Genomic DNA, 26,828 nt, shown 5'->3' on the forward strand with positions numbered 1-26,828 from the left:
CAATTCACATTGCACCGCTTATATATGAGATTGTTGTTGTCGTTCGGTCGCTCAGTCGTGTCCGACTCTCTGCGACCCCATGGACCGCAGCACTCCAGGCCTCCCTGTCCCTCTCCATCTGCTGGAGCTCGCTCAGACTCGTGTCCACTGAGTCGGTGATGCCATATCTCAGGTGGCCAATCCTGTATTTATCTTAACACATACCAAAGTTTAAAAGCCCAAACCAGAGAAGCAACTGACTTAGCTGGTATTTTGGCAATGTACAAGGCTGAGAAATACAGATGAGTTGGTTTACAGTGTATTAAAAAAATAGTACATGCAAGTGTTCCATAAATTGGAGAAGAATTAGGAAAGTGGTACATAAATGATTGTGTTGTGGATTATGCTAATAAAGAGACTCTTTGGGTTTAAAAAAAACAGTACTGGCTATATGCATTCAGCACTTTAAAACCAGGTGAATGGCATTGAAACATGTAAAATATCATGTATGAAACGAGTCGCCAGTCCAGGTTCGATGCACGATGCTGGATGCTTGGGGCTGGTGCACTGGGACGACCCAGAGGGATGGAATGGGGAGGGAGGAGGGAGGAGGGTTCAGGATGGGGAACACATGTATACCTCTGGCGGATTCATTTTGATATTTGGCAAAACTAATACAGTTATGTAAAGTTTAAAAATAAAATAAAATTTAAAATTAAAAACAAAAACAAAAACAAAAACCAGGTGACAGTGAGCTTGATATGTGTGAGCAAAGATGCGGAGAGCTTTCACGGTGATACCTACTTTTGAAGGATTCTGTAATTCAGGAACCTTCCGGTATGTCAGGCACGGTCCTGAGTGTTGGAGTACAAGGGTGACCAGATGCTGGCTCAGGCCTTCAGGAGTTTCTGGTCTTTGTGGTGACTTTTTCCATGTTGTGTGTGAGAAACGGTGGGTCACAAAGGAAAACGACCTCAAAATAATGCCTCCCCTTAAAGACTTCAATATAAAAACATGACGGCATAAACTCCTAGAAGAGGCCATAGGCAAAACATGCTCTGATATAAATTGTAGCAGTATTGTCTTAGGTCAGTCTCCCAGGGCAATAGAAATAAAAGTAGAAATAAACAAATTGGACTAAGTGCCATTGGTGGTATAATTATCCAACTGATGCATTTTTTCCCCCTAGAAAGCCCTCTCTGAAAAGACTATGGGGCTTCCCCTATGGCTCAAGAGTAAAGAATCCGCCTGCAGTGCAGGAAGCACAGAAGGTTCTATCCCTGGATCGGGACGATCCCCTGGAGAAGGAAATGGAAACCCACTCCAGTGTTCTTGCCTAGGAAATCCCACAGACAGAGGAGCCTGATGGTGTATAGTCCACGGGGTCGCAAAGAGTCAGGCACAGCTGAGCAGAGCAGTGTGTGTGCCTGGTACATGTCTGCCCACTTTAGAATCAGTGAGGGTGAACGTGTGTTTCTGGGATTGCGTGTGTGAAGATGGGAAAATATATTCAAGATAATGAAAGGGAGGCAGAAACCTAAGGAAACAACAAAAACAAGAGTGTTGCCATTTCCTGTTAAGTGTGTGTACTGATCTTCTGGAATTCACTATAAGAAGTTGTAAATGGTGCATGAAATGAAAAATTCCTGATGATCCCTGGGGAAACACCCTGCCCCCGGCTCTTTTCCTGTTGATTGGTTCAGATTATTTCCTCTTTTCCAACTTAAAATGGGTAGGTTATCTTGACAGCAGAATCCGCTCTGGTTTAATTATTTTAATATTGGATGATGTCCTTCACTGTCTTGAAGTATGCAAGTCCTTTAACATTTAGCAGCGCAGCAGCTAGATGGTCACTGACTACCTGAGCTGATGTTGAATTCATGTGTTCATATTTCTCTTATTTTACTTACTTTATTTCCTTTCATATTTATTCCGGGTCTCGTCTCCCAGAGATACTGAGTAAGGGCATAGGAAACAATATATAGGTATTTTCTAAATGTGGAGACAACTATACAGATATTTCATGTCTCTACATTATTGTTGGCTGTTATGTCCCCAAAGTGTAGCCCAAGGTCCAGAAAACAGGCAGCTGGAAAAAAAAAAAAAAAAAGCCTGTTTCAGGTACCCTCTTTGTCATGGCTAGTGCTGGGCATTTTAGGTTTTTTTCTAATTCTCATAGCTATCAAGCAAGGTAAGTATTATTTTTTAAAAGTGAAGTCGCTCAGTTGTGTCCGACTCTTTGTGACCCACGGACTCTAGCCTACCAGGCTCCTCCGTCCATGGGATTTTCCAGGCAAGGGTACTGGAGTGGGTTGCCATTTCCTTCTCCAGAGGATCTTCCTGACCCAGGGATCGGACCCAGGTCTCCCATATTGCAGGGAGACGCTTTACCGTCTGAGCCGCCAGGGAAGCCTTTCTTTTTTAAAGAAATAGCGTTTATTTGATTGTACCGGGTCCTAGGTGTCCCATGCGGGGCATTTCATTACAGCATACAAACCTAGTTGCAGTGTGTGGGATCTGGTTCCCTGACCAGGGGTTGAACCCATGCCCCCAGCATTGGGAATGGGGCGTCCTAGCCACTGGACCACCAGGGAAGTCCGTATCATTGCCTTTTATTTCCTTGTGCATTTGAGAAGCTGATGATATATATATTTTTTTCTAGTGCATTCCAATAAATAAGCATTTTTTAAAGTTTGCCTATGTTCCACCTGAAATCATTCCGAATTTTACTAGGGGCACGAACGCTGCAGTTTGGGCAGTTGAGGTCTTGGCGGGTCACTTGGTGGAGACTGAGGCGCCTTCCCTGGGTTGGTGTAGTTGCAGAGAGAACTTCTGTGGTCACTTTTATGCTGCCATCCTGGAGCTCAAAACAAACCAGCCCTTGTTTCTGAAGCAAGGATCCACCTTGGAATTCTATAGTAATTTCTTTTTTCCTCTTCCTTTTCTGGAAGAAAAGGACAGCTGAACGCCAGGTCAGACTGGACAACAGTTACTTTTGGGATTTTGCATCCTCAGGCCCGCTGTCTTGAATTTCAGAGTATTTCCAAATAGTATGAATTCCTGCAGCTCACTGGAGAGATGCCCCAGATGATGGTGTGCCCTTCTGTTTCAAGGAGGCACTGAAAAGAATTTCCCTTTACATAACGTTCCACTTAGCTCATTCTTCTGCTGTGTCTGAACTGGAGTCCCCCAAAGGCACAGTTGTGTTAACATTCTACGGGGTGTTTATTTAACCTGTGAGAGTCTGCCTCATTTTGGGGGCACGTGTTACAGTTCAATTTACAAATCTTCAGTGTAACTCAGCCCCGTGATGGCTCCTCTCAGGTTCTTTTTATTTTATTTTTATTTATTTATTATTATTTTTTAGAGAGCTTACTTCTCTCTCTCTCAGGCAGTGACCCCTGATTCTCTGGGTCTTATTTCTCTTTCTGTTCCCTTCCAGGCTTCTTCAAATTTAATTTCTAACCTGGTCCTGTTCTTGCTGTTGTTTTGGCATCTTTGATATCTTAGTTCCCTGACCAGAGATCAAACGCAGGCCACCTGTAGTGGAAGCTAGGGCCTTAACCACTGGACTGCTACTGGACTCTCAGGCTCTTTTTAAATGCCCTTCTCATTTCTCAGACTTGAAATTATGTTATCTGATTCTTAGGTTTCTTGAGACAAAATCAGTTTGGTGGTGTCTCCAAAGCGTAAGTAACTCTTTTTATTAATCAACTAGAACAAACCCACTTTCCTGTGCTTTCTTCTGCCATCTCTGATGTCATAATCTGTTGTAAAGTATGGCTGTGTCATGGCTTGTAGACAAAATGGCATTGGAGAAATGGCACTGATTCAGACATATGCATTCTGCTGTGTACACCAGGCTTCCTTCTTACCGCATGCAAGACCCTGAGAACAAAGACCTCCTGATTGTTGACAGTTGTCTCCTGGAAGAGATAACAGTTGTCCTCACCAATTGTGGCCTCTGGTGGAAAATGTTACGTAATGCAGGAATGGACAAGGCCCAGACAGAACTGTGGGCCAGGCTTCCTGGGAGATGCCGCCCCTTGGAAGCTGATGTTCCATGTACAATCAGCACGTGAAATGCCCTGGACTTGGGTTGTTGCCAGTTACTCGTGAGCCTTCCCAAGAGTCGGCACTGTTGAGCCTGGCAGTGGGTGTTTATGGAGGATGCCGATGGGTTCTTGGCCCCCGGTGGTCAGTATTCTTGGGAACTTGGTTCCTTGGAAGGGCCGTGAAGCCCAGGGAACTTGGCAAACAAGTGTACTTGACTTCCCTTAGGTTCGCCGGTTTTTGGTCATCGCCTCTCAGGTGCTCGGCACTTTGCAAACGGCCCCAGAGATCCAGAGACGACCGGGGCCCAAGTGTGTGGCCAGTGTACACAGGTCACTCACCCCAGGGGTGTGGGCGGAGCCCCGAGAAACACAGCACACTGTGGTTTCCCTCGTTGTAACGTTTCGGTGTATTTTAGGGGTGCTAAAATTCACCCTTTTAGTCGTGTGGTTCAGTGAGTTGTGGAGCGCGCGCGCACACACACACACACACACACACACACACACAGTCATGGAGTCACACAGTCAAGATATGGAGCAGTTCCTTTACCCTCTCAATTGTCCCTGTGTCCCTGTGAAGTAATTCTCACCCCTTACACCCAGCCCCTGGCAACCATTGAATTTTTTTTTCCCCTGTCCCTAGAGTTTTGCATTTTCTGGAATGTTATTTAAATGGAAGCATTCCATATTTAGCTTTTTGAGTCTGGCTTCTCTCACGTAGCATGATGCATGTATTAGTTATCTGTTGCTCTTAAATTACCCCCAAAACTTAGTGACTCCAAACAGCAAATGTTTATTACCGCACTCTATTAGCTTTCTCTTGCTATTGTAGTCAATTACCACAAACATATTGGCTGAACAGAAAGCATTTCCGGTTGCAGGAATGTATATTCCCACCAACTTTATACAACATAATGAAAATAGAATAATACTATAAAAATCTGCTAATTCTAAAGGTAGAAAATATCTCCTTTAAATTTTTGCTACTGGTAGAGTTTAACACATTATATCTCATACTGATTATCGGTAATCTAGTTTTATGCATTTCAGTTTCTCTGATTGACTCTTAGAAAGTGTTTCATATGGTCCCAGTATTCATGCTGGATCAAGTAAGAGAGAAGCCAAAGGTATTAGGGCTTCAACAAAGGTATTAGGTGGCTCAACAGTAAAAAATCCACCTACAATGCAGGAGATGTGGTTCGAGCCCTGGCTTGGAGGAGAAAATGGCAACCCCCTCCAGTATTCTTGCCTGAAAAATCCCACAGACAAAGGAGCCTGGTAGGCTATAGTCCATGGGGTCACAAAACAGTCGGACATGACTTAGTGACTAAACAAAAACAAAGCAAAAAAGCCATAGGTGTTGGCAAGACTCTCTGTGGGCTTTTGCAGTAACTAGAGCTAAAGGCAACGGAAGCAGAAACAAGGAATAGCAGAGGTTGTCTGAGCTCGAGGTCCCTGGAGATCAGACTTGGGACAGGGGTGTTTGCTCACATGGTTTACTGGGGGAATGAGAAGGAGAATGAAGGAAACAGGTGTTATATAGGTGGAGACTGATGCAAAGGGAGCTCTGGAGAATGGATCCCAGAGCTGGTCCTCTTTGTTAGGAGGACATCTGGGTGTGGGACATGACTTTCCAGGTGTGAGGGCACCCATCCCTCAGGGACGATTTTCTGAACAAGTCAGTGCTTTTGGCTGCTGGAAATAGGTGCAGTGGGGCCCATAAATGAGATCTAGACAGACTATCACACTTCCGCTCCATTGGAAAGGAAGGGGATTGGACAACTACTAATAGTAGCTGAAGGCTCTAGAGTTACTGGCTTCTCCCCGTTTTCATCGTCAGGTGACTGGCTGGAGAGTATCACCTTCTGCAGAAACACGGAAGTCAGGAAAGCGGGGAGGACCTGGGGAGAGGAGATGCAGAGCTGAGGTTTAGGGTGGGTGGAGATGAGGTTCCGGAGCTTGGGAGGGATGTTGGCCTGGCGCTGTCGGCGTGAAGTTCACCTTCGTAGAGGTGTTGTTTGGAGTCCCAGCCTGTGTGAAATTGCAGTCAGGACGAGAGTTTAGACTGAATGAAAGGCGGTTGGAGGTGGAACTCTGGTTGAGGAGGAGGGTCTGGAGGAGGCAGAAGCTGAGGCAGCGGTGGCATGAGGATGAGGTCCGAGGATAGACTGTGTCTTAGAATGTGAGGTAGCCAAGAGGGCCAGAACCAGGGAGGAGCTTGGGCCCTTGCAACAGAGACATCCAGTTTCAGCAGAGGGGAGGTCGTTGGGTGCCGGGACCCAGAAGCCATCGCTCCCCAAGCCTCTTTGAGAGATTCTGGGCGATGGTGGGGCAGAAATCAGTCACCTTGGTGATGAGAGATTCAGACGAGGCAGGAGATTCTGAATGGAGACAAATATTTCGAAACCATGGTCTGTAAATGGGAAGAGAGAGGCTTCGTGCAACTTGAAAAAGCCCCAATGTCAACTAGACATTTCTTTCTCTCTCCAGCCTTCTCTCTTCCATCTGACTTCCTTTCGTTCATTTTCTTAACCATTTTCTTTCCTGATTTTTCTCCTAATTGTTGGTCTGAGCAATCTGTTTAGCCTGATGGACAGCAAGAATGAGACAATAGAGAGATTGAAGAGGCCAGAAAGACAGGGGAGTGTCAGTGAACAGCATGCCTGAGGGCTGCACACCTACAATTAAATAATGTTTAATGTCACTTATTCCTAAATTTTTAAGAAGGAGGAGTGCAGGAAGAAAATGTGGAGATGAGCTGTCTAAAGCCTTTGGGCTTCGACTCCTTTCTGTTTATTGTCAGCATTCGCTGCTCCTTCTGGTAGGAAGTCTCACTTAAGGCTACTCTGGCTAGAAGCCTTGGTCCATGGTCATTCCCACTGATGACAGTCAGCCATGCCCACTGGCAAATCTCTGGAACTCCATCCTCTTTACCATGGAGCAGTACTTCTGTGGTCCAAGGCACATACTGTCCCTGGAGGATGGGACTGTCACTCTCCCAACAGCATGCTCAGAGAACGCCCAGAGAAAGGAGGCGCTTTCCCCGTGGGTGTGTCCTAACTAAGGGCAGCACCCCTGCATTGGAAGCTCCAGTTCTGTGCACACACAGAACAGCCCTCAGGTTCTCCCCTTACAGACTAGAATCCATCAAAGAAGGGGGAGAAAAATCAGTCCTTGAAAATGCTGACTAATAGCATCGGCTTTGGGATTGGAATGATACTATTTTTGTTTTCATTCTGTCTTTCTAGTTTGAACTTTCCTTTTGATAGTCTGTAAATATTCATCATCTCAGAACCTTTTGAATCGCAGTGGCTTTTAGTCAAAACTGAGCAAAATGTGCCATTTGAATAATAAAAACCTCATTAAAGTGAGGTGAAAGGAATTCTTTTCCTTTTGTACAAGCCAATTAAGTGTCTTTACAATTAAAAAAAAAAGTCTAGCACTTTATAGTTTCCTATTCCATAAGCCTGTTGTTAATTAATAGAGGGGATGAGCTTTAGGTACGCGGTGTGTATTTTGCCTCTGGTGTCCTGCAATTAACATTAATGAAGCGTATTTTAAATTTGGTGAAATACCAAAGGATTTCCCAGGCTCTCTGTGGGCTCCTGTGTCCAGACTGAGGTCTTCGGTAGCAAGTTTCTTTGTTTGATGCTGGTGCATTTCCTTGAGCCAACGTGCGGGCATGGATAGAGGTAACTGCTGGAGGTGTGGTTACTGAGAAATGTTCTGTCAGCATTCCAAATGCCCAGACTGTCTTAAAGATAAGGAAACTCTGAAAAAAAAAAAAAAAAAATCAACTCTGAGAGCTTTATTTTTTCTTGTGGCTAAAACAGAAGGGTCTAGAGACAAAGGGAGTGATGACCACTGAACCTGGCATCTACCTTGCAAGACCCTGGGTATTTGCCCGTCACATCTTTGGGTGGGGTGTGTGCTCCTGTTCTCATTCAGCACATAAGTATAATGACTTGACTGAGCTAGAATTTCTCACAGCACTTCCTGTAGCCATTCTAGGGAGCTTATCTAATAAAGAAAGTATTGCGTAGTATTCTTGAAGTCAGATGATTGTTTTTATTTCATCTTGTTATATGTTATATTTCATTCTTGCTCACTTATGTGCATCTTTATTTTACCTGTTTCTGATACTTCATAGGAAATCTGCCTCTAAGCACTTTTTTCCTGACCATAAATGGAGATAATAACACATGTCATCTAGGGTTCTTATGTACAGAAAGCTCTTAGTAAGTGCTTAACCCATATTTAACATTCAAAAAAAAAAAAAAAAAAGCAACTCTGAAAAAGTAGACCAAATATTTGAGATGCAACCTGAAAGGAGCACATATCTAAATCATATATTCACCTCTCCATTTCACCCTTTCTCCCAAGATTTTTTTCTAGTGTACATGGCTTTATTTAAAAGCATGGGTTATCCTGGCTACAGATGAGTAAGTTCTACTTTGAGTTGAAATGGATGTGGTGAATGTTGTAGGCAGACCAGATGCTTCAAAGCATTTTTTGCCCACCTCTTCAAAGAGCAATTGGGCTTCCCTGGTGGCTCAGCTGGTAAAGACTCCACCTGCAATGCAGGAGACCTGGGTTTGATCCCGGAGTTGGGAAGTTGCCCTGGAGAAGGGAACGGCTACCCACTCCAGTTTTCTGGCCTGGAGAATTCCGTGGTCTCTATAGTCCATGGAGTCGCCAAGAGTTGGATACGAGTGAGTGACTTTCACTTTTACTTAAGAGCAATTGGGCTGTTGAGGGGCTGTGAGCGGACAGCTGTAGTGGGCATCATATGGGAAAAACATACGATTCCTATCAAACACCCGTGATCTCAACCACATCACCACATTTAGATTTCATGTAGGTGATAATCAAGTTGGAAATAGATCAGACAACAGAGAAAAATAAACAATTTCCCTATGAGACATCAGTGATAATAAGGTTTGCATGAATCCCTTTTTTTAAGAAAAGAAGATCTAAATGATTATAAATATACTCATACTTATGGAATAGAAGACAGTATTGTTAAGATGTACATAATCCCCAAATTAACCTACTAATATAATGCAAACTCTGGCAACATTGCAGCTGAGATTTTTGTAGAAATTGAAAAGCCAATCCTAAAACTTTATACATGCCTATAAAGGACCCTGAATAGCCAATGCAAGCTTCAAAAAGAACAAAGGTGGAGGCCTCCTATTTCCCACTCTCAAAATTTACTGCAGAGCTTCAGTAATGAAGACTGTGTGGTCCTAGCATAAGCATGCAGATAAGAGGATAGAGTCAAGAGTCCATAAATAAACTCTTACAGGTGGTCAGTTGGTTATCAGCAAGAATGCCAAGACAGTTCAGTGGGGGAAAGAATAGTCTTTTCAACAAATGATTTTAGAACAATTGGATGTTCACATGCCACAGAATGAAGTTAGATTGCTCATGTTCACTATTTATACAGATTAGATCAAATGGGTCATCAACCTAAATGTAAGAGCTAAAACTGTATAAACCACTTAGAAGAAAGATAGTATATTTTTGTGATGTTGGGTTAGGCAGTGGTTTCTTAGATATAAGCCCAAAAGCACAAGTGACCCCCCCCCAAATATATATCAGTTCAGTTCAGTTCATTTCAGTCGCTCAGTCATGCCCGACTCTTTGCGAACCCATGAATTACATCACGCCGGGCCTCCCTGTCCATCACCAACTCCCGGAGTTCACTGAGACTCACATCCATTGAGTCAGTGATGCCATCCAGCCATCTCATCCTCTGTCGTCCCCTTCTCCTCCTGCCCCCAATCCCTCCCAGCATCAGAGTCTTTTCCAATGAGTCAACTCTTTGCATGAGGTGGCCAAAGTCCTGGAGTTTCAGCTTTAGCATCATTCCTTCCAAAGAAATCCCAGGGCTGATCTCCTTCAGAATGGACTGGTTGGATCTCCTTGCAGTCCAAGGGACTCTCAAGAGTCTTCTCCAACACCACAGTTCAAAAGCATCAATTCTTTGGTGCTCAGCTTTCTTCACAGTCCAACTCTCACATCCATACATGACCACTGGAAAAACCATAGTCTTGACTAGACGGACCTTTGTTGGCAAAGTAATGTCTCTGCTTTTCAATGTGCTATCTAGGTTGGTCATAACTTTTCCTCCAAGGAGTAAGCGTCTTTTAATTTCATAGCTGCAGTCACCATCTGCAGTGATTTTGGAGCCCCCCAAAATAAAGTCTGACATTGTTTCCACTGTTTCCCCATCTATTTGCCATAAAGTGATGGGACCAGATGCCATGATCTTCGTTTTCTGAATGTTGACCTTTAAGCCAACCTTTTCACTCTCCACTTTCACTTTCATCAAGAGACTTTTTAGTTCTTCTTCACTTTCTGCCATAAGGGTGGTGTCATCTGCATATCTGAGGTTATTGATATTTCTTCCAGCAATCTATATATAAATTGTGTTTCATCAAAATTTAAAACTTTCGTGTTGTCAGTGATACCATCAGGAAAGTGAAAAGACAACGTAGAGAATGAGAGAGAAATTTTGCAAATTGTCTGATAACAGACTCTTATCCAAAATATATAAAGAACTTTTATAAATCAATAACATAATTACCTCCATTAAAAATTGGCTCAGCACCTATATAGACAATAGGTGTTTCTCCAAAAGTATAAATTGCCAATAAATACATAAAAACATGCTCAGCATCATTAGCCTTTAGAGAAATGCAAATAAAAATACACTGAGGCACCACTTTATACTCACTAAGGTGGCTTAAAAAAAAAATAGATCATGACACATATTGGCAAGAATGTGGAGAAACTGGGATTGTAATGTATTGCAGGTTGAAATGTAGAATGGTGCAGCCACTCTTTGGGAAACAGTCCCACAATCCCTCAAGAAGTTAAGGATAGAATTAACCATATGACCCGGCAGTTCCATGTCTACACATATACTCAAGAGAAATAAAAAACATATTTTCACAGTAACTTGTAAATGACTGTTCATAGCAGTAATATTCCCAGTAGCAAAAAAAAAATGGAAAACACTGGAATGTCCATCAGCTGGCAGATAATTCAGTGAAAGCATGATGTATCCATGCAGTGTAGGTTTTGGCCATAGAAAACAATGAAGAGCTGATAACCTGCGACAACACGATGAACCTTGGAAACGTTACGTGTAATGAAGAAAGTCGGCCACAGAAGACCACGTACTGTGTGATTCCGTTTATATGAAATACCCAGAATAGGCACATCTGTCAGATAGCAAGCAGATTAATGGTGTCTTGGGGGTGGGAGTGGTTAGTGACTATTAATGGATATGGGGTTGCTTTTTGGGGATATGAAAACGTTGTAAAATTAACGTGATGATGCTTGCACAAATTGTGAATATATTAAAAACCATTGAACTGCACACTTTAAGAAGGATAAATTGTATGCCTTGTGAATTGAATTGCATCTCAGTAATTTTTTAAAGAAATCATGCATATAAAGAAAATTCGAACAATAACAAAAACCATAAAAGTAAGAGGTAAGCAGTCTAATGATATCCTACACAGGCAGAGCTAACATTTTTCTGTACTTCCTGTTTTGCTGTCTGAATGTATAAAAATCTTTTTTTTGGTGGGGGAGGGAGGGATATGCATCAGACATATAACATTTAATTTCCTGCTTTTTCAGTTGACTTGAGAAGTTTGGGAATCTCTGACTTAATCATTGCTGATTTATCTAATCTCTGCTGTTGAATTTTAAGTTGTTTCTAGTTCATACACAATTTAATAATTCTACCTCATATATATAAATAATTATTACTCACCCTTGAGGATGAATCTTGGAAACTGTACTAGTTTGCTGCTGCTGCTACTAAGTCACTTCAGTCATGTCCGACTCTGTGCGACCCCATAGACGGCAGCCCACCAGGCTTCCCTGATCCCTGGGATTCTCCAGGCAAGAACACTGGAGTGGGTTGCCATTTCCTTCTCCAATGCATGAAAGTGAAAAGTGAAAGTGAAGTCGCTCAGTCGTGTCCGACTCCTAGCGACCCCATGGACTGCACCCTACCAGGTTCCTCCGTCCGTGGGATTTTCCAGGCAAGAGTACTGGAGTGGGGTGCCATTGCCTTCTCCTAGGGCTGCTGTAACAAATTACTGTATACTTGGTGGCTTACGGAAAAGCAGGAATTTAGTTTATCCCAGTTCTGGAGGCCTGAAGTCTGAAACCGAGGTGTCTTCGGGGTTGGTCCCTCCTGGACGCTCTGGGGGAGGGTCCCGTCCACGCCCCTCACCAGCTTCTGGTGCCGGTGGGCACTCGTCCACCCACCTTGTTTTGCAGATGCATCTCTCTGGTCTCTGCCTCTGTCTTCACAGAGTGTTCTCTGTGTGCCTTCTGCCCTTCTCTTCTTTTGTAAGAACACTTGTCAGTAGCATTTAATTTTCCCCTATTCCTGAGTGATCTCATCTCAAAATCCTGAACTTAATTAACATTTGTAAAGACCCTTTTCTCCAATAAGGTCCCATTCATAGGTTCCTAGTGAACCTATCTTTTGGGTCCACCATTTAACCCAGTACAGAGGCAGTGGCATATGGAGTGGGTAGGGGTGGCTGTAGGAACCGTCTGCCCGTGTGTGGGCAGAATGGGGGACAGAGTGAAGTAGGTCAGAAACAGCAAGGCAAATATTGTTTATTAACGATGGAATCTAGAAAGATGGTACTGATGAATCGACCTGCATGGCAGGGATAGAAACTCAGACATAGAGCACAGACTATGGACACAGCAGGGAAGGAGAAGGTGGGACAGATTGAGAGAGTGGCTTTGAAACATGCTCCTTCCCATGTGTAAACTGGACGGTTAATGGGAAGTTGCTATGTAATGCCTGGAGCTCAGCCTAGTGCTCGTGGGGTGAGGTGGGAGGAGGGGCCATGCGTACACCTGTGGCTGATGCACGTTGATGTATGGCAGGGACCAATACAATATTTTCATTATCCTCCAATTAAAAATAAATACATTAAAAAAGAAAAAATAACTAATAAAATTACTAAGCATTACTTTGCTTTATATTGTCATCATTCAGTGGAAATTCTAAACATTATCAATGATAAAGTATTTTCCTTTAGAGGTATGAGCTGCTATCCTTGGAACACCCACTAACCCCGCCACTCCAGTGTATCCCATTGCTTGGAAATAGGATTGCTGGGTGAAGTAATGTAGATATTTCTAGTTTTCATGATGTAATGAAAATATTAATACATGATTTAAGTATTTTCAACTTAATATCCATGGCATGGGAATATCCAGTCTTACCAGCTTTGTACAAGATAGTTTAAATATAAGTAAGTCTGCTCATTTAGTAGGTAAAGGAAGCACAGATTCAGATAGATGGTAGAACCTGTGTTCAAGCAGGGTGACCAGCTCACCCCAGTTTGCCCAGTGTGGTCTCAGTTTTGGCAGCGAAAGTCTCGCCTGGAGAACCCCGTGGTCCCCAGCAGCTCAGCACAGTCACCCACTGAGAGTTGAAGCCCTTCCCCAGCAGAACTGTCTCAGATGTGACATTCCAAGGTGTCCCATTTCCAGCTGCCTGTGATCTGCAAGATAGTGAAGAATGGTTATTCCCAAGGGGTGGGGAGCATGGCTCTCCTTGGTTCAGAGTGTTTGTGTCTGCATAACACTGGGAGGTTTTATTTTTCAGGTCTCTTCACGTGCTTGTGTGCAATGCAGCTGTGTTTGGGCTCCCCTGGACCCTCACCAAGGATGGCCTGGAGACCACCTTCCAGGTGAACCACCTGGGCCACTTCTACCTCGTCCAGCTCCTGCAGGACGTCCTGTGCCGCTCAGCCCCTGCCCGGGTCGTCGTGGTCTCCTCGGAGTCCCATAGGTGGGTCAGAATTGGGCATTCTCTTCACGGCGCTCTTCCTTCACCAGCTAATGGTCCCCACCCCAGGCTCTTGGTGGGTTTCTTTTGAGTTTTTTAAAAATATATTATTTTATTTATTTTTGGCTGTGCTGGGTGTTTGTTGCTGCGTGGGCTTTTCTCTGGTTGTGGCGAGTGGAGCTCCTTTTTAGTTGCTGTGCCCGGGCTTCTCGCTGCGGTGGCTTCTCTTGCTCATGGACTCCAAAGCACACAGGCTTCAGTAGGTGCCTCGTGTGGGCTTCAGTCGTTGCGACTCCCAGGCTCTAGAGCATATACTCAAAAGTTGTGATGCACGGGCTTAGTTGCCCCAAGGCACGTGGGATCTTCCCGGATCAGGGATCCAACCCCTGTCTCCTGCGTTGGCAGGTGGATTCTAAACCACTGAGCCACCAGGGAAGCCCTCTGTTTTTGAAGATAATTTTCATTAGTGCTTCTCCAAAAAGTGTGTACTCAACCTGGCTCCTGAACTTATCAAGGTTTTATTTATTTTTTGTGATGGTGGGCGATTGTTTAGGGGTAGTGTAGACAGCACGGTAGATGGTTTTTATAACTATACTTCAGGCCCCTCATTGATTTTGCTTTGAGATGATATAATAATTGATTAAATCTGAATGCCTGACCTTTATTGATTTGTCATTCTCCAGCCTCACCACCTCACCAAGAAGAATGTGAGTTATTCTAGCAGTAGAAACAATGCAATTAAAGACTGTGAGATGAAATCCAATTGTTTTATAATGAGAAATTAGGGAATTCAATGCAGACATTAGCTGTGTAATTGTAGAAAGGAAAGGACTGTAGTTAGAACATATTAGAAATCTGGCCATGCCTCTTTTGGTTAAAATTTCAATTAAAACATCAGATGGCAATTCTTTTCTATTACCATTAGGAGAATATTCAGTCGACTAGGAAGGCATTTGAAAATTTCCTCGTATTTTCAGCGTATTTGTTTCTAGAGTTGGATAAACAACTGAGAGAAGTACAGGGAGAGGATGAGGGAACCGCCGGGTGAAGCTAGAGTTTAATACACATTATGGAGATTTTCCCGGTGTGGATGGGGGCTTTCACTCCTAGCAAAGTAGCTGGAGAAAAAGAACGTGCCAGGGCCTGTTTTTTCCCCCCTTCCTCTTCTCCGACTTAAGTCCTGAGATGTTTTAGTGACCCAGAATGAAGCTTATTTTTTTTAATCATGCTTCCATAAAATGTAACCCCTGGGACTTGGAAGAGAGAGACCAGCCAAGGGTTAGCCTGAACCGTTTATCACTCCCAAACACAGGGGCTTATGGTCGAAGTGACACGCTGCAGATAGATTTACTTTTACCGTTTGAAATTTATGACGGCCGAAATGAAAGGAAAATGCCGGTAATAATCCTCCCCCGTGTTAAAAGACACGGAGCGTCTCATAATGAGGTGGTAACGAAATCTGGACATCCTTATCTTTGCAAATCAGACCAGGTTCCTGGAAGTGGAGTAGCCCTGCTCAGGCGTGCGGGGGAGGCCCCCGTGGGGGCAGGCGCGGGGATGAACCTGCTAGTCACCGTCTTTCGCCAGATGTGGAAGGCACCCCGGGGTGGGTTTAAATGAGCTGGTATTTAATGGGCGAGTCTATGGAATTGTCAGCTGCCTGCTTCCCTTCTAAGTCTGGATCTGACGTGGTTATTTCATGTGGTGTCTTTGTTCTCCCCTTAACTGCAGTGTAATTCATGCTTACCTTGGAGATCCGAATCTTAACTTCATTGACTAGATGGGTCGGAGGCAGGGCTTTGGCCTCTTGAGTTCACTCCATTTTAGTTCCTAGACCAGGTCTTCCTGAAGTGCGTGTTATCAGGCCCGCTCCTGTCTGGTGCTGGGCGCTGGTTTTCTGCTTTCCGACGACCTTGTGCCCATATTAAAGGGTGTTTATACAAAATGTTAATCCTCCCGAGCTCATCTGTTTATTGCCCACGTGCCACACCCCAGAGCCAGTGTGAGCACTGGGCACACAGACCTGGGAGAGTGCCCACTCACCGCTCACGGGCCCCGCGCCCTAAACCGTGTCGTGAAACGGAAGGGCTGGTGTCTAATTACCTCCATAAACCTTGGCGGAATCTCTTCGTTGGAGTCAAGACCCCTGTTAGGGGAAAAATAAAGTCCGATGTTTGCAGAAAATGTTATACCAGACTGCCCCAAGGCAAAATATTTATTAGCTTCCCTGAGTCGTCCCTGTATTTTAGTTACTTATCTGGAATCAGAACAAGTGAGTCGAGTTTCTGCATACCTCAAATCCACCCTATGAAAATGAGAACTTCCTTGCCGTGAAGAATTTTCCAGATACCAATTAAAATAGAATGAAAAGAGTGGAGTGCTGGCTGAAGGGCTGCAGCTGTGTGGAGTGCCAACTTGCCACACACACCACACACACACGCACACACACACAGCCTAGGATGCAAATTCAGTCCTATTCTTTGAACATACTAGCTTTTGTCTCCATAGAATCCAGCCTAATTATGTTACTTGGGTTATTTAAAAATCCTCTGTTAAAAAAAATAAAATAAAATAAAGGAGAAGTATTTAGAGAAATACGAGATAGAGGTCTTCTCCAGCAGCAGATGTTAATGTCCAGAGAGCAAGTGTTAACATGTCAGTGTCCTGGGAGGAGAACTCTATTAAGACTTTATTGTTTGGCTTTGTCAATGTTTCAGCTTGAAAACAGGGTAGGCAGCCTTTGCAGACTTGTTTTGCCGCCTCTTGAGCTGAGAGGTGAACGTGGTCATTTTTCAGGAAGCAGGGCCCAGCTCAGAGGAATCAGAAAGCTTGCCCACCCTCCCCCGCTCCCTGGAGGACTGTCAATACAAGCTAATCAGGCCTTAGAAATGAGTGCACTGCTCAGGGGATCAGCGGGGCAGGAACCTGGGCTCTGCTGATGGCAAGCAGAGGGAGGGCCTAGCGTTAATAGCTGTGCTTCTCCATCTCGAAACTTTCCTTCAACCTGGTTCAATCTAACTTCTCATCATGGTGGATTTTGTTTTGTTTTGGCCTCGTTTCTAGGTTGGGGATTAGGAAGGCACACCTACCTCCTCTTAGGGGTTGAATCTAACCCAGTGTTCCCAAGTCTGCATTAACCTTAAAAAGCCAAAGCGAGGAAGTCACTCTCAACATGAGAAAGTGCTGCTTGCAAATATTCATGAAAAACATAAAGCATCCGAACCCAGTGGCAAAACTTGCCTTCTGCACAAAGCTCGAACAAAGCTTTTTGTGATAAGGAAAACTTGGCTCTTAATTTAGAATTATGAACCTGTGACTATGGGTTCAATTTTTTAATACTGTATTTAATCCCCCCTCTATGCCATAGGCAACATTCAAGGAGCTCACTGTCCATCTCTTGGGAATTCACAGTCTAGGCCTGGAAGCAGGTGAAGATTGGTCTGTATGGTCAGAAGAGAGGCACAAAGTGCCAGGGTGGCTTGACTTGCTTTGCTGGTCATGTTGCAGGGGTGGCAGGTCCTTAAACAGTAGGAATACAATGGACCAGGTCCTAGAAAATGGACACTTCATTTCCATCTGCTCTGCATGGCTTTTTTCAGTCTGTCCCTCACTGCCACCCAAAAAATCATTGTGATAGCAAGCCAAGGAAGAGTTAGTCAGGAAGAGCTTCCTGGAAGAAGTGACACCTGAGCTGGATTGGGCTAAGCAAAGATGCCAAGAAGGGCGATGAGAACAGAGCAGAGAGTTAGCGAAGCATGCTGTATTCACCCTGTACCTGTTAGATGTTGTCTAAATCCTTGATGTTCTGTTCTTCCCACAGCATGTAGAACTTCTGGGATGTGGCCCGTACCTTTGATCCTTGTATCCTTGACTCAGCAGTCCTTGTGTGTGTGTGTGTGTGTGTGTGTGTGTGTGTGTGTGACAGCTGTTCTGTAACACCTTATCACTGTGTTGAAATAAAATTCAGAAATAATATAACTTCCCTGCATACGTATGTTGTAACTCAGTGGACTTACCTGCCTGTGATGTAGGGGCAAAATGGCTGTGAAGCTAATATAGCATGTGTTCCAACGTGTCAGCGCGTTGGCAGGACTCCAGGGACGGAAAGTCATTGGAGTGTGTGACCCTCCACCAGGATCTTCACACCTGCTGGCTGTTGGCAGGTGTGTGGCCTTTGGCTTCCAGGGCCACCAGCCTCGGGTCAAGCCCCCCCTCCCCCCTCCCCCCCAGAATCCCAAACCACACCCCTTCCTCACTCACGTAGCTGTGGCGCTCTACTCTTGGAAGTTCAGTAGCTGTTAGAACGGTGCATCTGTGCAGAGCACAGTTCGATTCTAGTCTCAGATAATTACGCACAGGCTTTCATCCGCATGCATGTCCGGAGGGGCTGTCTTCCTTGAGCAAGGCTCCCCTTGCCTGGCGGGACATCCACTGTCCCCAGCACCCCACCAGCAATCGTTATGACAACCAGAAAAAGCCCCCCATAAATTTCCAAATTTCCCGCTAAGTCCCACTGCTCCAAACAGTTAAGCTTGGCAGTCTGGGCTTTTCCCGTGGTCTGGGGGCCTGGAAACAGCCAGCCGATGATCCATTTCAGGGCCTCACTGCTGTGTCCACACTGAAGTCCCCAGCCATCAGCTTTGCTGATGACTTCGTCTTGGCGAAGTCATTTAATACCAGAAACGGGACGTCACTGACTGAGTCCTGGAGAAGGGGTACTTAATTTCCATTAAGACATGGATTTCTTGGTCCTAGCTCCACATGAATGGCTCGCTCGTATTAAGGAACTACCAGATGGTTCTGTCATTTCCACTTCACCTTTTGCTTTCTTTTTCCTCAGCATTTGTTCCCAGTGCCTTCATACGTTGCCTTATTATTTAGGGAAAAATGCCCAGAGTTAATTTAGCAAACTCTGAGGGTTCCTTAAAGAATACGAGACCGAATTCCTTCTGTTATGATCGTTTTTGTTTTGTTTTTTTCTTTCTTTCTTTCTTTTGGTTGTTAGGGAAGTCACTATTTTGTCATCATTAAAAAAAGAAGAAAGGAAGGAAAGAAACAAACAGCTGGTGTTTAACGACTCCGTCAGACCCAATTATAAAACGTCAGCTACTTACTTTGATTTGTGTGTATCCATGCCATGGGTATACTCGAAAACATTAGACCCTGCCAGCACTCATTTTGGCTTTGTTTACATTTATCTTTTAAACGTATGAGACCACTGATGGCGCCTCAGCAAGGTTATAACCCCTTTATAATCATTAATTTTTAATCTGGATGAGAGTCTTGGAGGCAGCAAGGCTCATCTATATTTACTTGGATGCTCCAAAGAAAGCATACAGGACACAAACACGGGCTAAAATAAACCCAGGAAAACCCTGTCAAGGGTTAGGAATGCAGTATCTTTCTGCTTCCAAAAGCAGCAGCCCTTTATTTAACATGTTTTCCCGTTTAATTTAATTATCCTTGAACTTCCTGTTGAAGGTTTGGAAAAAATAGATGTTAGAGGCAGCGGTAGTGGATGGGGGTCCAGTGAAGACCACTCTGTTGATGAGTCTGGCCCTTTATTAAGTGTGTCTTTGGACCTGGTTGGTTTCTATTGTGGAATCACCATCGTCTCTTTGTTTCGATGTTCACCCAATTGAGATTTTAGTCATCTCTGCATGGTTTTCTCAGATTTCTAATAAAAACTCAAAGCTATATGAGAAGTCAGGGGCTGACCGATTCATATGACATTTTCTTTTTTTTTTTTTTTAGATTTACAGATATTAACGATTCCTCGGGAAAACTAGACTTTAGCCGCCTTTCTCCATCGAAAAACGACTACTGGGCCATGCTGGCCTACAACCGGTCCAAACTGTGCAACATCCTCTTCTCCAACGAGCTCCACCGCCGCCTGTCCCCCCGTGGGGTCACGTCGAATGCGGTGCACCCCGGGAATATGATGTACTCCTCCCTTCACCGTGGCTGGTGGGCATACACGCTGCTCTTCACCTTGGCGAGGCCCTTCACCAAGTCCATGGTGAGTCAGCAGCCGCAACTGCCACGCACACCTCCAGTGCGCCTCTCCGGAAAGGGTACTAGAGAAACCCAGGCACACTCGCTTCCTTGGCCTCTCACCTCTCACGAGAATGAGTCTGGTCTTGAGCATCACGTCATCAGGCCTTTTAGAGGGATGAGGAGGGGCGCTTGAGCACATTTCAGTTGATTTGAGTTTGCATCTGTTTCTCTAGAGAGGTCTCCAAGGCCCAGAGAGAAGATGTGCGTTTTTGCTATTGTGTTAATACGGCTGATGGAGATGGTTTGTTTACATTTGATGTGATCTTTTTTTTTTTTTTTTTTCAATAAGCACAGTCCTTCCAAACTGTTTTGTGTTAGTAGGTAAATAGCATGGGTTTGTGACTTTTGCATTCTCAGCAAATGTGGCTCCTTTGTTTCCATTGAGAGTCTGTATTTTTGCCCTAAATGCTTCTTTTAATGGGTGTAAACCTCTGCTGGAGCATCCTGTGTCAGCTGGAGGCACATTTTATTCTGTACTTCACCAAAGGTAAGTCCTTTTGGATGCTTCAGACTACCATGTTTCTACTTGGACTTCACAAGGTAAGTGTGAAGTTTTCCTGTTTTGGATGGCCCTCTCACAGCTGTCTTTGAACACTTCTTTCATGAAAGCATTGAGTAGGAAGTCATTTGAGTGAAGAGTGTGCATTGTACACAATATTTTTGGTATGGTACTTTTCTAAAATACAGGCCTCTAAAATTTCCCACCTACTTAAACTTCATGTTTGTGGATGACAACACAGCATGGAAAATCTACAACAACAAGGAAAATCTTTTGATGTGCATGGGAAGAAAGTAAGCGCGTTTTAAAAATTTCGATCATGCAGGTGTTTCTTATGCAAAGTAAATAGATATAATCCAGGAGTTGAATACTTAACCAAAGAAGTGAGAGGAGCTCTGGAGAGCAGTTCTCCAAGTTCAAGGGGACTGTGTCACAGGCTTCTGATCATCTCCTATTGCCTGATTTTCTGTGATTGCATGAGAGTAGGTTTTCTGCAAGGGTGTCTTTGACCATGATTTTGGCTCATTGTTGTAAGAATATTGGTCTGGTGGTACACAGGGTGGTGTAACCGTCTGTTACACTGCTGGATGTGGACTCCACTCACTGAGGGCACCTTGATGGACAGTCACAACGACTCTTATTCTGTGATGAGACCCCAGGGCTTAAAAACCCTGCATGGTGCAGGGGGGAGGAGGAGGAAGACTGGCTCTGGGAAGGTAAAAAGTGGGGTGAGTGGTTTTCTGTTTCTTGGGTTAGGGGATCTAGTACTTCACATGAACACAGCATGTAAACACATGTTTAGCTAAGTCGGGCTGTATTGTCGGCTCCTTGGATGTATCGGGAGGGTTTCTGAAAGTGCCAGCAAGTGAAATCAGGCAGGTAGCCATGTCGTGATCACAGAGAATTGGGTGGTATTAATAACTAATAGTGTTTGGTGGTAACTCTGGTCAGGACACAAACCAAGTGGAAAAGCAGAGTGTGGAGTTGGAAGCCTAGGCAGAAGTGGTACCATACAGGTGGGTGGCACAGGGTGTTAGGAGAAGGTCCCCACTCACCATACCGGGAGCTGGTCCAGTGATGCCTGACGCCCAGCACACGTGGCTCTTTCCTCCCCTTCCCCATCCAGTGTACACAGACCTTGGCCTCCTCCCAACCCTGGTCCCTGGTCCTCCAGTCAGGAAAATGCCTGGAGCAGCTTGGGGCACCAGATCAAACAAGAACTGGTCTCTGTGGCTCTGGGTGAACGGGGCATTTGGGAAAATGAGCAGATAACCCTTGAGAAGGCTTGGAGAAAATTGGTGACATAACCAAAAAAACTGCACTGAATTCTAAGTTGTTTCAACAGGGATGGACTATTCTATGAAAGGGCAAGGGAGGTAAACCCTTAGCCTGTGTTAGGAAAAGGATTTGACAGGGCTTCCTTGTGGTGGTGAGTGTGAGAAGGCTGCTGCCTGGGAGAGCAGAGCAACCAGCTCTCTTGCTCATGATCCTGATGGTCAAGCCCAGCTCTCAGCCTTGGCATTGGGAGAACTCGGGCCAGACGTTTGGCCTTCCTGAGCTGGTTACCTCTCCACCAAAATGGCAACACAGGTTGGTGTGAGGATTGACAGCAATGGATATTACTTTGGTAGCGCCTGTGGTATCTTTATGGATCTAGGTATTGGTGGTGTTTCTTAGACATCAGAGTCCCACATGACTGAGATTCATAAAGAGGTGGAATGGGCTCCCTGGTCCTGTGAAGCTCACAGCCAGTCACTTCTCTTCCGTGAACGTGTAGGACTCTGTATGTGGGGGAGGTCTCTGCCCCAGGGAGACCAGGGATCTACTGTTTTGCTGGTAGGACAGACTGGACTCACTGGAAGAGTCCGCCTGGGGTCTTATCCTTCTGTACGGGGCTCAGCACTGCTTCTGTGACGCTAAGACATTGTTTTGTGGGTGAAGGGCACGCTTCCGCCATTTCAGTGCAGACCTGCTTTTGGACCTAAACCATGTCGTTGCATCCACATTCCCACCCCATGCAAAAGTTGGATCCGAAATGCTCATGGAGAGCCTGAGCACAGGTGCAGGGCCCCAGTCACCCAGGGGCTTGTGTTCTGTGCACTCTGCCGTCGCGCCTTTTCCTTTGAACCTCAGAGCTGCTGGAGTGTACACTCTAGTGTCCAAGGCCTAGGAAGCAAACACAGCACAGCCTTGTGCTGGGAAGGCCTGCCTTTCTTCTCCGCCGTCGCCGGCTCCCTCAAGTATTAAACAGCAGTATTCCAATATCAACGTCCCTTTTTTATTTGCTGTGACTCGCTGTGACTACAGTGAGTTTAGTTACAGTAATTAGGTCACCCTTCATGGAGTCAGGCTATTTTAAGGGCCTCTTGAAGGAATATTGTTGCAGATTAGTAATTTTACAATTGGATATTCTTGTGCAACTTTATTAAATGTAATCTGTCTTTTAAATGTTGCCCTTTTACAGTTATACATTTCTAATTGTTGCTGTAAATGCATTATCACTTTGAAATTAATTAATATTTCCATTTTGGCCGCCTGCAGTATAATAATCACTAATGAGAAACTCTTAGGGATTAATTCTCGACACAGCGACCCCTACTGGTGGAGCCTGTCTCTGACACGTCTTCCTCTGGGGGTCCAGAGGTCACGACCGGTATATGGGGGTTTCTGGGGAGACAAGCATTTTTCTCTCCTCCCTCCAACTTATGTTACAATTAAAATAATAGATAAAAATGAGACTAGGATTTTCTAGAATATTGTTTTAAAAAAGATAACAGGGTTCTTTAGCTGCTTGATCAACATCTTGAAGGAAACTCGAGTTGACAGAAGCTTTCTGGTTTAAAGTCACATCCATTCATCTGTGTTACGTGCTTATTGTCCTGCCCATCTTGCTTTTTATTTAAATACCTCTAAAATTACATTTTCATACGGACTCTAAAATTGCATGTTGCATATGGATGCATTTATATATATTATATGTATGTGTATATAATGCATTTATATGTACATATTACTTTCTGGGGCTTAATTCACAAAACCAGGTGTGTTGTTTTATCTAGTGATATAAGAGGTTCTCAAAAGTAGTTTTGGCTAGTATTTTTCAGTTGTTGCCACGCACCCAAGTAGGAAGCAGCTTGACCGGTAAGGCCAGACACCATGAAGCCTAAATGCATCAGCGTGAATGCCTTCACTCATTGCTTATGGCACTTTTACATTAGAAACACTGAAAAAGCACAGGGAACTTACCCAGCTTGTTCAAGAAGTTGGACTATCAGCCGGCAGACCGTTGGCCAGCTGCTTGTCCAGGTTCGTTTTCTTTGTCACATACACCGCCAGCCCCGCCACATGGCCCAGCCCTGCGGTTGTTTCCTTTTTAACACATCTGAAAGCACCTTCATGAAGTGTACCCCTCCCCCCCTCCCCCACAGAAACTTGCCGTCCTGGTCAACCACGTCTCAGCTCAGATTCCTAGGTCCACGCCAGCCTTTGGCCATCAGGATGTAAATTTGAAGCTGAGCCCCCGTCACGTGCCCCTCAGAGTGTTTTGTGCAGCTACATATTTGCGTTGGCAGGCAATGGTAGAAAGAGTATCATGTGTTAGGGTAGCAAGAGCTTAGCAGATGTTTTAGGGGGACCGCATTTTCAAATTGTTTTACATTAAAAAAAAAGCAACTTGAGTTTGTGGAACTTCTGAAATGATTGGGTTATGTTTCCTGGGGCCGCACGCAGTCCTTGTGCTGAGTTTACCAGATGCGCAGCCACCCCGCTAATGGATGGGCTCACGATGCTGTTCCTGTTGCAAAGTTATAAATTATAACTAGCAAAAGCACACGGTGTCGTTCTTCTAACCTTCGGGAAAGCCAAGCCTGGTAATTCTGCCCTTGAATAACCCACAGCAGGGTGATTTATAGCTGTACAATTTAAAACATAATGAAGGAGATAATAGATGTTGATTTGTTCTTTAAATTAGTATTTTAGAAAAATACTACCCCTCCCCCACTCCTCCCCTTTAAATACCTCTTGTTGACCACGCTCTGGATCTGATCAAGGACAAAAGTCCCTGTCTGAATCTCTGCAGGTACATTGGAGTAGAAAAGCCTTTTTCTTTGCTGAGAGGAGGAAACATGGTTTTCAAAGTGGAAATTTCAGCATATTCTTCACTAATCTAAATATTTTGAGACTCCCGAGTGAGGGTTGAATTCTCTGGCTGCCTTGTTCTTGCCAGGCTAGATATGTTAGAAAACCAGACTCCTAGGACCCCTCTGTGGTTGGGCCACACTTCGGCTTCTCTGTAACCACCCCTTGTCCCCCCATGGTGGGTTCTTCCCCTTGCTGAAGCCACGTCCCCAGAGCCTCAGACATTCTTCTTATTTTTCAAGGTTATCATTAGCATTGGTTTTATTAATCATCTCTCAATTCTGTTTGTAGCTTTAAGATTTATAGTGTTTGCCCAATTCAAAGTCTAGAGGATATGATCAAATGAAAAAGAGCATGGGATTTAGAATCAGCAGACATATGTTCAGAATTCACATCCCCCCCCCCTTTTTTTAGTTGTATAATTTTGAAATGATTCACCTTCTCTCAGGCTCATTTTTTGCCAAACATTTTTTAGATGTTTTGGGCTGTGAGTCAACATCCAAGTAAAAGTTAACAGAGGTTTTTGTTTGTTTGTTTGTTGAAGTCCCTAGGCAGCCAGGGTGTTCTCTGGCTAATATTTGGGCAGGTTCTCTGTGATTGTCCTGATTTTTCCCTCCTGAGTAATGATGGCGGCAGCAGCACCAACCTTTGCAACTTCACCTGTGAAGTCAGGGTGGGAGGACTGAGATCCCTCTTTGCATGCATTCTTCCTTTATCAAGGAGGAGAACATTCTGTCTCAGAACTGTCTTCCCTCACAGACTTCTCAGCTCCTGTTGGCCAGGATTGAGCTGCCTGTCCAGACCCTGGGTGCAAGGGAGGCTGGGAGAGTGAGTGCCTTTTGGCATTTTGTGTTTCTAGGGTGAAAGGCAAGATCTGATGGCAAGGAAAAAGGGTAGGATGATGGCTTCTGAGCAGACTCTCCTGTGTACATAACGTTTCCTCATCTGTCTAATGGGAGTGCTATCTATAGAGTCATTGTGGAAGTAAGTGAGAATTAAATGGTAGGAACCCGGCCTAATCTGGTCCCCTCACATTTACCCAGCTTTACCTCAAGGCGCTTCCAGCCCGTCCTCCCTCCTTCTCCAGGGGGCTGAAGCACGCTGCTCTCTAGAATGCGCTTCCCCGTCCATGCCTGGTTACTTTGTAGTCATCCTTGAAAACTCGATCCAAGCATCACAGCTCACGGAAGCCTTAGATCCACATTCGATCAGGATCCCCCGTGACGTGCTTTTATAAGACCCCCCGCTACTCACATGTTAAGTGTCTGGTGTGTGATAACACGCCCATCGACACATGCCAGCCGAGTGAGTGAAGGAGCCGGGGATCTCACCTTGGTAATGTTGAACACAGATGCAATTTAGAGAAATAATCCCATAGTCTCGTGTTTAACGTCTGTCTTAAAAGTGCCGTTGTTGCCTCCGTACTACGGTGTCCTTGGTCTGGAAGACGCATGCTCAGTAAATATTTGTAAATAAACAGAAAATGATTAGGCACTTAATGAATGACAGTCATGAATTCCTTCCTTATTGTGAGTCTCTCTGAGGCGGGCAGGGAATTGCAGTTCAGAATGTGTAGATTAACAGCTGAGACTTGGGACACCCTCTCTCTCCACCCAGAGTCACATAGCCGGTCCACAGGACTAGAACCCAGCCACTCAGCTCTGAACTCCCGGCAACACATGAGGGGGCCACCCAGAGGTGTGGGCGTGGAGGGGAAATGCATAGGCGTGGGAAGGAGAGGAGGGGCTTTGGAGGCAGGCAGTTCTGGACTCCCACCCCAGCGCTACCCACTTGCTAACTCTTGGGCACATTTCATCCCCTGGTTAACATCTCTGCACGAAACCAGGGTGGCCCGCCTGCCTCCCGCGTTGTGTTGAGAATTGAGCAAGGGCAGGGACGCGCCAGCTGTTCAGTAAACACTCACTGGTGTTGCTGTTATCGACTTGTGTCAAGGGTAAAAGATGGTGAGGATATAGCGTTCAGAGCATGATGCATTAGATATGCTGTAAATGTTACCATCGTCATCGCCATTATTTTTTCAGACAAGGGAAAGGTTGCTTTACTTCCCATTGCTCAAAGATGCCCATGCTCCTAACCATGGCCCCGAGTCCATCACAGAAGTTCTGATTTTGAACGTTAGGCATACAAGCACCATGTACAGTACAGCCCTGAGTCGCACAATGTCAGCCCTCCTGGCGGCCCACTGAAGCTAAGGGCGCCCCTCGCTTTGAGGAAAGAGTTGCCCTTTCCTGTTGGAAAC

At 44.9% G+C, this 26,828-nt stretch overlaps 1 protein-coding gene across 10 annotated transcripts in view; it reads left to right on the plus strand.

Moving 5' to 3' along the window:
* WWOX (WW domain containing oxidoreductase) overlaps positions 1 to 26,828 on the plus strand; it is a 917,133-nt gene that overhangs the window by 248,678 nt on the left and 641,627 nt on the right. For all 10 annotated transcript variants that reach the window (XM_044931129.2, XM_044931123.2, XM_044931124.2 and 7 more), the window contains 2 exons: positions 13,693 to 13,878; positions 19,630 to 19,894. In XM_044931129.2, the coding sequence (XP_044787064.2) occupies positions 13,693 to 13,878; positions 19,630 to 19,894 (451 nt within the window). The remainder of the gene's footprint in view (positions 1 to 13,692; positions 13,879 to 19,629; positions 19,895 to 26,828) is intronic.

This window comes from Bubalus bubalis, chromosome 18, assembly GCF_019923935.1.
Source record: "Bubalus bubalis isolate 160015118507 breed Murrah chromosome 18, NDDB_SH_1, whole genome shotgun sequence".
Lineage (NCBI taxonomy): Eukaryota > Metazoa > Chordata > Mammalia > Artiodactyla > Bovidae > Bubalus > Bubalus bubalis.